At 41.6% G+C, this 13,197-nt stretch overlaps 1 protein-coding gene across 5 annotated transcripts in view; it reads right to left on the reverse strand.

Annotated features, from left to right (window-relative positions):
* The window catches only part of DPP6 (dipeptidyl peptidase like 6), a 559,332-nt gene that overhangs the window by 9,597 nt on the left and 536,538 nt on the right, over positions 1–13,197 (reverse strand). For all 5 annotated transcript variants that reach the window (XM_054059588.1, XM_054059591.1, XM_009558353.2 and 2 more), the window contains exons 17-19: positions 8,304–8,351; positions 3,999–4,097; positions 1,638–1,707 (exon numbers count right to left, since the gene is read on the reverse strand). In XM_054059588.1, coding sequence (XP_053915563.1) covers positions 1,638–1,707; positions 3,999–4,097; positions 8,304–8,351 — 217 coding nt within the window. The remainder of the gene's footprint in view (positions 1–1,637; positions 1,708–3,998; positions 4,098–8,303; positions 8,352–13,197) is intronic.

Raw genomic sequence — 13,197 nt, forward strand, 5'->3', positions numbered from 1 at the left:
TCTGTGAGTAAAACAGGGAAGAGATGCAGAAGCCAAATGAGTTTTCTCTTTTTACACCTGCTCTAATCTATAGCTCTTTGCTACGTTCTCCAAAGACAGTAGTTTTCTGGTGCAAGGGTTTCTGTGAGAGGCCTGATGTTGGGGTGTGCTGGCACTGCCAGAATATGTTGGATGAAGCCTGCAGACATCAATCATCCTTTCCTTTACTGGCAAGCACTGGGGTTTCATTTACTGTCCTCATTCACCCAGTCCAGACCTTCCCTCTCCCACGGGGTTCTCAAAAACACCTGTAGATGGAGCTGTCAATCACTTCTATCACCACTGCTTCACACAAGTACAGAGGAAAGGGACACTTTTAAACTGATAAAACTAACAGTTTAAAACCTCCTAGACAGGCCCAAAAATGTTGGGTAAAGGGAAGGGATGGGCAAGACTCCCTCTTCACCTTTCTGCTTAGGGTCTGATCCTTTACAGGGGAACTGCCTCGAGAAATATTGGCCCCACTTCATCCAGACAGCTTGGAAAAAAATCAGAAGATTATGATGATGATTATAAATAATATTTTAGAGCTGGGGTTACTGTGGAGCCACTGGCACTTCCATTTACTTGCCTTTTTTGGGGTTCTAAGAGACATAAGGCAACTCGCTGCGGGATTTTAATGTGCATGTGACTTCAGTCATTTGCATTTATTCAAGCGAGACCCAGGCACATCCAGCTTTGGAGGCAGCCTAATCAAGTGCTGTTAGCTTGATGAGTACCAATCTTTCTCAAGCACTTGTATAATGAAGTACATTTTCTCTGCAGTAATTTTGTGACGTAACAACACGTTTATTGCAGTGTTTTTGTCCTTCATGGAGGGATGTGCAGGATGGTGCTCAGGCATTCGTCAATCCCTCATGAGGCTTCTTTCTCACGGGGTGTTCCTTGGCAGGGAGCTAGCAATGCAGGGGGATGCAGCCAGAGCCAAACCTTCTTCCAAGGTCAGTGAATTCCTTCCCCCAGTTTCTTTCCAAATTGCCAGAAAAAAAACTCAGTAATATGTATTAGTATTACTAAATGTTGCCTAAGAAACCACCCATCTGCTATGCCTGCTAGCAGGAAATCCTGACTAACTAATATAAATGCTTACATTGCGGAGATCTTCAAAGGTTTCTAGCTCTCTACTGTCACTCCAGGGAACACCCACACTTACACGTGAAGGTAAGCTATGGAAAGACTGAGTGCATCTCACTCTACCACTACCTTTTAAGCACAGGGTGAGTGCTCAGAGCACTGGGACAGAAAATCAATGTCTGTCTTTTAATATTCCCGCTCCTGTTTCTGCCCCCCAGATCATTGAAGTGCAAACATACCTGGAACAGCTTTACAAAATGCTACAACATAGTCTGTAGGGTTTCACTTGGGCACACCCCTGGAAGCTGAAACCCTTAGCTCAGACATGGGAGATAAGCAAACCGTGTCCAGCCTCTCCAACCTCCAAGGTGAGACAGAGGGTAGGGACCAATGTATTGGATTCAGGTGCAAAAGCAGCCTGGGATTCATTGTACATAACATATCTTAAAAGGATCTGATCATGGCTGAGGTTTCCACACTGTGCTAATAATGTGAACAGAAAGAAAAGAAAAGTGAGAACTTACACAACCAAAAGCAAGGGGTAGTGTGCGGTGTCCGAAAAGGCTGCTGGCTTTAAGATCTGCATTGGCAATTCTAGGAAAAAAGCCCCAAATAACATGTCTTCAGTGTGGGAACACTGACATAACCCTAACAGATTTTTCTGGTGTTTTGGCCACTTAGGAACAGGAATAAAATAGCATTTCATCAGAGGCACTGGTAAATAACACCTTTGAAACACAGATGTTGTCAAAGTGAAGACCCATGTTATGATAGCCGAGGTGACAAGAAATGTAAATCAGGAGTATAGGCGCTAGCTGTTCAGTCATGCATCACTTTTACAGCGTTCAATTAACATCTGGCAATAGCTATAATTTTCCTTTTTGGCAGCTGGATGAGTGACACAGCCAGAAATCAATATTTCAGGGCAGCAGAAGAGGGGGAAAATTGGCAATGAAAATGATAATTTAAAACTCAATTAAGTATTGTGGGTGGGGAAGAGAAGAGGACTATTTTGCTATAATAGTGTGAAGACCGATAGAGAAACGTGTAATTTAATCTTGACTTCAAGAGGGCTTAATTTTGCTTTAAAACAGGAGGTAACCGTGCTGAAGCCCACGTCACTATATTGGTACCGGTCCAATGTAATTGAGGAATGTGCTCACCAAAGCTTCATTTAACTGCCTCCTATGGCTTCATATCAATAGCCAAAAACGCTGCTGTACAAATGCTTTACACATTAAAGACAGCACATTAATTTTTAAAATATTAACTACAATCCAGATTAGCAAAGGCCCAGCAATTAAATCGGTATTAGGAACATTTTCAGCAGATTAATACACAGATTAACCATGCGGTTGAAGTGGTTTGCTTTGCAATCATTGTCTGACACTCCGCCTAATTAGTTATTCCATCTGAATGCTAATAGCTGCAAATTGGATCAATGGCCCAGGGACAGTCAAAAAGGCCATCGCTTGACTTTACATATAACTAAGCACCATGTGCCGTGTTCCCAAGGCTGTTAAACCCAAAGCTTTGAAAATACAGGGAGGGAACAGAAAAGCAGCCACACGACTTGTATTTATTACACACATATATATTTTAGGGTAAATGACTGGAATCACTTTTCAATGATACCTGCAGTTAAGAAATTAAGCACCAAGGTGAGTTATTCCTAATAAACTGCCAGTGCCACTATGAATTGGCTTAGTGTGGGGATAGATGCGATCTTTATGGCAGGCTCTTTCCCTATCTTTTCCTGCCTGTAAGGCCTGAAAATGCATGTCTGTTCTTGTTATTTCATGCCCTGGTTCATGTTCCTAATGCCCATGTGGCAAGCAGAACATTTTATGGCCATTATGATCCTTTTCAAACAGTGACTATATATCAGCGTCTGCTTCATATTTTATAACACTTGGCAATGGTTGAAATTAGTAACTTGCACCCGTCGCATCTCACCACTTTCAATTCACTGCCTCTGATCTAAGAGGCATGCACCTTTGTGGCATGGGAGACCTTCAAACCCAGAGTCTTTGAGGGTTTTTGTAGAGCTGCCACATAAACTGGGATTTTTGGGAGCCACTGCACAAATCAGAGTATGTGGGTTTCCCACATATGGGTAAAATATCTGCTTACAGCCAGAGGAGATGCTTTTTAAATTATTTCAGGTACAGACACAGAGAAAGGTAGAAAATGCTTACACTTTGACTGCCATTAGGCTTTTTTCTCTCTCTGTCCTCTTTGGCACAAAAATTGGCGGGGAACGATTACACAAGTGGTACAAATAATGGACCAGCTGTGGATATAAACTGCTCCACGTTTCTGCCTTCTTCACTCCAGGTGAAATTTCTTTTGGCTTTTCTCATAAAGCTGTTTTTTTTTCCCAACCCTATCAATTGATACGTCTTTCTCAAAGACTCCTGAATCACTCCAATGGGCAGTCATTGGTGAGTCATCTTTATTTCCTGCAGTTCAGTATTGTATACTGAAAGGCTGCCACAGCTATAGACAGCAAGGACAAGCAGTATCCTACTTCAAACCCTTCTCAAATGATAAACCAGTCCTGCTAGGGCAAATGCACTGAACAATGCGAGCACCGCACCGTGTAGTTTCCCAGAGTGGCTTTTTCTCTACAAAGAAAATTTTAAGAGGAAAAAAACCCAACCCAGCCCTATCACTTTGCCTTTCTTCAGCTGCATTCTCATCAAATGCTGTCTCTGTAATAACCACCTTATGTAGCACATCCTAAGGGAGTGCTTTGCAAACTGTGTGAGTTTATTGAGAGCCAAAGTCATTTTTCCCCCTGCCAGTCTAGACAAGATGACTGTATCATTTCACAGCAACAGCAGTGAAAAACAAAAGTAAGAGAAAGGGAAGGTACTACTTACTGTAATCGTCTATCTTGATTTCCTTGTATTCTACCTTAGGCATTTGCCTGTCATTTACAGTCATCTGCACATTTTCATTTACCTCCAGCTCAAAGATTTCTGAAAGAAGGACAGGAACACAAAAACTTTTGGCATTGTTTGTGAAAAGGCATTTTAGCATTTTATAGCCACTTTAGTATTTGCAATACAGGTTTCTTTATGAAAAAAATTTCTTCTAGTCCGCACAGACATCTAATTCAGATAAGTCCTTGAAATCCCTTTCAGGTTCTGCATTGGCAAAACCCTGTATTCCTGAAACCAGTGATACGCAGATGATTTACAGCAAATGGGAATGTGACCTTCTGTATTGAGGCAGTACTATGGGTTCCAGCCAGACATCTACCTGCCATGTAAAACTAGATATCAAATGGAGAAGTCTCAATTCTGTGCCCAAGCTACACATAATAAATGAAGAAAGGGAGGAGACTATGGAGAGCTTCAGGACAAAGTTATGCTGCCACACAAGAAAAAATCCATGAGGAGGAAAGCAATGGGGAGAGAAGAATGAACAAAGATCATACAAACATGCAGTTTCAGGTTTTGGAGCTGTCTTGGCTTTCAGAGCATTTCAAGACTTGTGCATTTTGCTTGTGTGTCTTATCCAAGGTCTCTCTGGGACTGAAATAGAGTAGTTCTTCCTCTTTCCTAGGATTTAACCTTTATTCCCCAAATCCTGGCCAAGTGCTCTAACCACTGAGCCTCTTCCAGAAAAAGTGACCACCTCCAACATCAGAAAGAGCAAGTCCTTCCCAACTGGTAAGTAAAGGGTCCATCTTTAGGAGACATTTCAGGTTGTATATCCTATGTGGTGGTAAAAGTCTCCTGATGATGGTAAGGCTCCTGAGCCTCGTGTGGGAGGGATTCAAGGGCCAGAGGAGGGATCCTGCCATTGTGCCAGTGAATCCTGGGCTGGGGAGCCCATTGCAGTGCTTATTCTCATGCCATTAGGTTGGGTTTGAATCAGGGGGATCCAGGCCGTTATCTCTGCCATGTGAACCCAAGGATGGATAGAGGTTTTGCATTGAATTATATGTTTCATTGACTATAACTTCCCTTTCAAGACACACTGATAAATAAATGTGTAATCCCAGCTCCTCAAATAATACTTAAGGCACCTGATTATCATGCTCTCATTGCCCATCTCTGCTGAATAGGCAGGCGCAGCACAATAACGTGCCCTTCTCAGTTAATACATTTCACAGATCTTTCAACAATAGCATATTGGTTCAATGACTATTCACCCTGCTTCTGAAAAGCTTGGCTCAAACCACAACCCCCACAAAAGTGCCAAAGCAACAGCCTATTACGTTTAGTTAAATATTAAGATTCTCATTTAATTACGGCACACACAAGTAGCTTTATCAGCAGGAAGGGGCTTGCCACGTAGGGGAATTTAGTCAAGCCATTTTATTTGTTCATATAATTGCATTCACAGAAAGCCAGGAAGACTGTGGAGGAAATAAAAAAGATTGGCATATCTCCTAAAGGACTTTCTTTTCTGCTTTAGGACCACAGGGAGCTTGAGTCTGTAGAGTACAAATGGTCATTGCTTAATTAAATGTAAGCACGCTATAATATTCAGTGCAACCCACTATTATCAGACTATTGCAGAATACAGAGACAAACTCCCTTTACAGAGTAATGGGCTCATATTAAATAAGTAAATTCAGTAACATGCATCTGTCAGTTGCCCTTTATTCAAAAGCAAAAGAATGAAGGGGGAAAAAGGAACCAGGGGAAATGCTAATCATAGGCAGAAAATCATGAATCTCGGTAGGGCATGTGTACAGTGCACAACTAGATCAAGTTCTCTATGTAATAAATGCTACATATATACATCTGTCAAAATAAAGCTAGTTTCAGTGCAGTTTATGTTGCTTTTTCAAGCCCTTCATTTTCTGTTTTATAGTATCTTCATTTTATTCATCTAAAAGTATTTTATAAAACTATATGGAGGCTATAAAATAGTTCATGAGAGCACTATCCCATTCATGCTGTTCTAGTCTGTCAGCCATCTCCTTGTCTATGGTAAATAAAGGTATCGTGTTCAAGGGGTGGTGGAAAGAAATTGCCTTTGGAACTGCAGATCAGAGCCAGCTCTCCTGGCCCTGTGGCCACATCCTCTGTGAGCTGAGGAGCCTTGCAGGCATCACCAGGGCTGCTCTGGAGTTATGTTCAGCAAAGGCTGGGACTCAGGACTCTGCTGAGAAGAGAAAGAGCTGATGCAGGCTTGGACACAGACTGAGATATGAGTGGTCGCTGGTGCAGAAAGACAGAAAAGCTAGGAGCTCAGAATTTCCTTTCAGTATTACTTTAAAAAGCAATTATTGTATTTTTGTATACTAGAATAGTTACAAGTGCCAACTTTTGCACATTCATAGCATAAGTAATTTCACAAGGGATGAGACTGGCACATGGAGCTATATCCCTAGCCCACTATTGCCTGCAGTAATAACATGAACAAAAAGTGAGAGCCCTCCTCTGGACAGCAGTATCCATTAGCTCCCTTATGGTACTTTTATCGAGAAATTATAGACCATTGAGAATACTGATTCACAAGGAAATGAAATCTTCATCTCACAGTTACCCTGTAAGCAAGATGGTTTAAGCCCTGGTCCAGGGTACGTTGTGCTGCTTTGCTTTAGCAGCAAAGATCTCTGTTGCTGCCCTTAGAGGACAGTCATGAAGCAGTATATTGCTTTAACTTAACTTGCTCTGGCATGCTAATAAATTTTATGCATGTCTTTCATTGCACAGGAATATTTTAATTGGAAAAAAAATATGGAAAACCATGGAAGGATAAATCGGAGTTAAAAGTACATCCCCTTAACAATACTGGGCACTGTTGACCCTAGATGGAACAGTACTGAGTATTTAGATTTTAATGGCAAGAGATACATTATGCCACAAATATGATTTTAAATTTGATTTGAAAAAAATCACTCAGAATTTGAGACTGCACTCTACTCATCCTGCTTACAAACAAAGCTTTTCTAGGTGGGGTAAGGGCTTGAAATGCACATTGCCAACAGAAATCGAGAAAATGGGGAATAGAATGGAATGCACAGAAACCATATAAAGCAAGATGTATCCTGTGGCTTTCTTCTTACATGCCCTGGTGCCAGAGTCTTTCTTTTAATGCTCACCACCTTCAGCAGGAAATGAAGCAGCTCAGCATTTCACAGAAAACCTTTAGTCTGGGAAACAAATTCCCTGGTTTGCTCTGCTCCTTTGCAGAGACATTAGCAGTGAATTGCTGTAAATCCAGCCAAGTGAAACTGATACTTAATAAACGGACACTAGCCATGTACAAAGCAGCTAGAATAAAGGTGTTCCTTATTATTTGGATTACAACAATGCCTGAAGTACCTAACTGCAGGTTAAGGCTGGGCTAAACTCTACATTGAAATGAAAGATAAGGGTCTCCTATCAAAAATGACAGGAACAAATAAATCTTGGTTTCATATGAGACTCAGTCCCACACTCTGCAATGAAGTCTCCTGAGATGCATGAAATAGAGAAAGGTGCACCATGCTTCAAGACCCATGTGTAGCAGGGACAGAGAAAGGCTGTCTATCTGAGGCTCCCTGCCTTGCTGCCTTGGAGTAAAAATGGATCTTTCTGGATAATTTGTATTGATACAGGTGTGAACGATGAGCCTCAGAAACCTCAGTGCTCTTTGGGTTCTACAGGGAGTCAATGGCTACAGCCAGTACAAAAGATTTTGAGGGCAAAAGCCTGTATTTGGAATAATTTCAGCTTTACAGTTTCATAGACGTGAATCATTAGCATGAAAAAAGCATTACCAAACAATAGGTGCTACAATCCCTATGAACAGATTAGGAAACCAGGCAAAGGTATAACCTGTGGGGCTCACTCCCCTGTGTTATCTCTTTCAACCTGGTAATCCCTAGTGAAGTGACTTTTCTTATTTGAAATTGTAGATTAAGCTAAATATTTCTTATTTTTGAGTAGGACTTACTTATTTGTGAAAGATCAACAAAAAAGAAAGAGAGGTCTGGACTGTGCAGTTCTTAAGACAGCTGATAACAAACATCACACCCAAACCACTGTCTTCAAATCCCAAACAGAAAGCTTTTGTGAGGGCAGCACAACAGCCCTGAAATGCTTCTGACCTGCAGAAGTTTTGCATTTAGCAGGGTGTGGGCTCCCTGCTAGTGTAAGTTTACCAAACAGCAGCTACATCTCAGTGTCCTGCCTGGCTACCTTTCTCTGAAGCATTGCAAGGTTCAAGCCCAATCTTACTCTGTGCATCAGTTGTGTTGTGAACAGTCACCATCGGCACTCGGGGACCTTGAAAAAGAAGAAGAAAAGAACTCAGTTAAGTTACTATCGAAGCACACACAGAAGCACATGAACCTGGTTTTGAATTCCACAGAGCTGAAGACTCCTGAGACTCACTTTCCATGCAAGAGTAATCTAAAAACCAAATCACCCTGGTATTAGAAAGAGTCTATGAATGAATGACAGTACTGTAGACTTGAAGACACGTGAGGTTTCAAAGCCCTTTCCCAACGGACCACTAAATGCATCTTTTCCTAATTTGTAAACATTATAATTAGCACAAACACAATTAAATCACTTGCTTTTAAAATTATTCTAATGACACCCAAACAGCAGAAAGCATTTACATTTTGTATGCTACGGATAACTGTTGCTGTTTTGCAAATGTTTTGGGTTTGTTTTTTTTTTTTTGAAAAAAAAAAAAAAGAATTAAACACCGGTTTGTCTCTCACACCAAAAAAGATCCCATGTCCTGTCTTAAAATGCAGCGTACGGGTATTGAAATCAGTCAGTATTATACTAAGAGGATTATCATTATTATATAATGCACATGAGTGAATCAAAATATTAATTGATTGCCATAGGATATTACAGTCTTTATGATGCTATAGCCTTCAGCACAGGATGCTGTAGGATGCTGCAGTCCTAGGCACGGCGGCTTGGATTTAATTTCTTGTTCAGACAGTCATCAAGTGGCTAATTGATAGAAAAATAGGATAGTACATGAAATTAGGTTTGTTTGCAGTTGTCAGCTTCTTTCTCCCTGTTTTTCAGTTATCATCTGCTAACTGTTTTGGAGACAGGATGCTGAGCCAAGATGAGCTTCAGTCTGACCCTGTACAGCCACTCGTATGTTACTACCATATGTGTTCACAGGTTTCCAAAGAGTTTGATAATACTACACAGGAAGGTGGAAGAAGCATTGCTGTGATTAAATGGTTGATTTTTAACCTCAGATTTTAACCTCAGATACAGTGACCATCTTACTTTCCTTCGCCTCCCCCTTAACGTAATATGATGCAGCAGCAGCAAGTGTAAGCAGCTGGAGAAAAAGCATTCATTCACTCAGCAAAGACTCCAACACCAGGGCCAGAAGGGTCTCATGCAATGTGTGGAGGAAGATTATAGATCTTCTAGAAAAATTCAGGCTGAAAAAGACCCTCAAGATCATCAAGTCCAACCATAAATCTAACATTGCCAACTCCATCAGTAAGTCATGTCCCTAAGTGTCAAGTCTACATATCTTCTAACTGCCTCCAGGGATGGTGGCTCAACCACTTCCTTGAGCAGCCTGTCCCACTGCTTGACAACCCTTTCAGTTAAGAAATTTTTCCTAACATCCAGTCTAAACCTCCCCTGGCACAACTTGAGACCATTTCCTTTCAGCCTATCACTTGTTACTTGGGAGAAGAGACCAACATCTGCCTCACTACACCCTCCTTTCAGGTAGTTGTAGAGAGCGATAAGGTCTCCCATCAGCCTCCTCTTCTCCAGAGTAAAAGGCTCCAGTTCCCTTAGCTGTTCTCGATAACAGTTGTGCTCCAGACACTTCACCAGCTTCGTTGCTCTTCTCCGGACACGCTCCGGCAGCTCAATGGCTTTCCTGTAGTGAGGGGCCCAAAACTGAACACAGTACTCGAGGTGTGGCCCCACCAGTCTTTGTGGCAAGGCTTCTCTTCTGTATATGCTCCGTTTCCAGTTCAATCTCACTATGCAATGAAAGCGTACAGCTGCTGGGAATGGTAAAACTTGGAACCTTGGAACTGTCTCAAGACCCATGGAGGAAAGGTTGTTAGAAACCACGTTTCCTACTTTCTCAGGCTCTGACAGTATAATGGCACGCTGCTAGCGTGCAGGGGAAACCTGCTGTTGAACTACAGTGAATATCAAAAAACTCAGCATTTTCAAAGCTTCAGAATTAATAGAGCGTAAAGAGGCTTGATATTCCTTGAGATTCAAGTCCCTTTAAGGTGTCTTTCACCTACAAGCAAATCCTTTGTAATCACCAGTAATTTGTGTAGAGCTGGGCCAGAAGCAGCCCCTGAAATGCTGTAACTGACAGTGAACACACAAATGCAACAAAAATGGATTGCTGTGAGCCACCCATACTGTTTGGTAAGTGAAATAAGTTCTTGAGAGCAAGAAAGACTTCAGGGACGCTACAATTGTGTCAATGGTTTTCCCTGTGCTGCCAAAAAAACAGTTCCCATTGTGCACAATCAAGAGTGTTTAATGTAGACCTCACCTGTGCAGAGAATAGGCAGGAAAGGTTTTGTTTGTAATTAAGATGACTGATAAGGCTTTTGTTTCCTAGTAGTTGGAATTCTCTTCACTGACAATCAAATTCCTTTGTTTGCACCATTTTCTTAGAATGCAGATGAGTGAGTATAATGCACAGAGGAAAACTGTGTTTTACTCACTAGGATTTAGCTGAATTTACTGTTCTACTACCAATATACATCCACGTGCTTACCATATTTATTTCTAAATCTGCCCTGCTTTTTCCTTGCAGTCCCAGAAGCCAGTCTGCTGGCAAAGCAACAAAACCTAATAAACAATTCATCATGGGCATGATAAAATCATCACTGAAAATAAAAGAAAAACTCCCAAATGGCTTAAATCAGAGCTAGAGATGCCCTTTAATTAACACAAAAATACTTAACAAAGAGAAAGGGACAAGGAAAGAAATACAATGCATATAGCCCTTTTATTTTCTAATTTATTTTTCTTCTTTGTGTTGGTACTGGAAAAACTATAAGAAATTAACAAATAAAGAAAAAAGTATGCAGTTTAGAAAATTAAGGAAAATTGTGCTTCCTTAGTATCTCATTACCTCACTGTCATCTCCCCAAATCAATATTTTGAAGTGATCATACAAAGATATTCAGTTTGAAGTCATATCAAATAAATATACTGTAAAACATGCATCAGTATCCTCGAAAAAGTAGACTTTTGAATTGCCTAATTCTTATTTCTCAACAAATGAGGAGAAATGTTAAAGACAGAAATCTACAGAGTAGAATCATCAGGTTTGTGAGAAAGATTTCTCTCGATATCAAATATTCCCAACAATGACATTCTGGTTAAGCAATGCATTTCACTTGTGAATAGGTAGAATAACATTAAGGAAAAAAAGACTTTTTTTTTTTTTTTAAGTATTATATAAATTGCTTATTTCGATGGCAATTTTTAGAGTAAAACAACTCAGCTACACGCTAGAGTAAGACTTTTAATACAAACTCATCAAAAGTCTCTCAACACTCAAAGTCAAGTGCCTAACGCCTGACAGGGATAGAACAAAACTCTTGAAATTAGGAGGTGTATATTCATTAGCTGCCTCCCATATTTTATTTTTAAACCTATAGTGGTGTGACAGTCCCATTACCCATGCCATCTGGTAAATGCCATCCACTGTCGTCTGAGGATCTGAGACTGAAACCTAATTTGTTCAATGAACTGCTGGGAGCTGACAGAAGCAGAGCGAGGACATCCTCTGCTCTGTGTCTTCTCTCTCCAGAGCCCTTCCAAACAGGCTTTGATTGGGACTCCTGAGCCCTGGCACATTCTGCTGCTTCTGCTCTTTAATCAGTGCTGATGAGCAACTGTGTCTAACCCTCCCCCTCGGAAACTTCACAAACGCTCTGTGTCTTGCTCACAGAGAGGTCCTGAGCAGATGTAAGCATCAGGTGCAGGTTGGATTGCAGCATTTGCTTGTGTCCCTTGCAGAATAAAACACAAAGTTCTCCACTTTAAGAAAGTAAAGCACATATTGAACTGTTCTGCCCCCAGTGTGAGAGAAGCACAGCATTTTTGCTTAGGGACATCGTTTAAGGGAGTGATAGGAACGGTTGGACTCAATGATCCAGTGGGTCCTTTCCAACCTCGTGATTCTATGATTCTATGATACAAAGATGATCAGAGGGCTGGAGCACCTCCCATACAAGGACAGGCTGAGAGAGTTGGGCTTGTTCAGCCTGGAGAAGAGAAGGCTCAGAGGAGATCTTACAGCAACCTTCCAGTGCCTGAAGGGCGCCTACAGGAAAGCTGGAGAGGGGCTATTCATAAAGGCTTGTGGGGATAGGACCAGGGAGAACCGGTACAAACTGCAGAGGGGCAGATTTAGACTAGATATTGGAAAGAATTTGTTCACCATGAGAGCGGTGAGACACCAGAACAGGTTACCAAGGGAAGCTGTGGATGCCCATCCCTGGAGGTGTTCAAGGCCAGGTTAGATAGGGCCTTGGGCATCTTGATTTATTGGGATGCCCCTGCCCATGGCAGGGGGGTTGGAACTAGATGATCTTTAAGGTCCCTTCCAACCCTAACTATTCTATGATTCTATGATTCTATGATTCTATGATTCTATGATTCATATACCCTTTAACCTGGGTGACTGTTCCCAGTCGTGGTCAGGCCACTTTCCTGCATGACAAAGGGATGCTGCTGCTGCTGCTGGATTTCTTCCTCCAGCCCCGCCTGCAGAGGAGTAGTTACAAGCAAAGCTATGTTGTGCTGTGAGGTGTGGAAATATTTAGGGTGCTGGGTGGAACCTTATGGGCTCTGTAACCTTGTTATCCCTTTCTGAATCCCTCCGGCAGGGGCAGGATGGGGTGTGCTGGAGCACTACCAGCTGGAACCATTTCACCTGCATCCCTCTCCTTGGCTCCAGCATTGCACCAGTTAACTCCAGTAACTTGACAGTAGTTTTAACGCTGCTTTGTTTGTAGCATAAGAGAAAGGATCAAAACTATTGACAGAAGAACTTCTATGTGTATGGACATACTCCACACATGTCCAGATAGACTCGTAGTTAATAATGCTGCATAAATCTCTAGTCACTGGGATGAGATTTTCA

The sequence above is a fragment of the Cuculus canorus genome, chromosome 2 (assembly GCF_017976375.1).
Source record: "Cuculus canorus isolate bCucCan1 chromosome 2, bCucCan1.pri, whole genome shotgun sequence".
NCBI classification, from domain to species: Eukaryota; Metazoa; Chordata; class Aves; order Cuculiformes; family Cuculidae; genus Cuculus; species Cuculus canorus.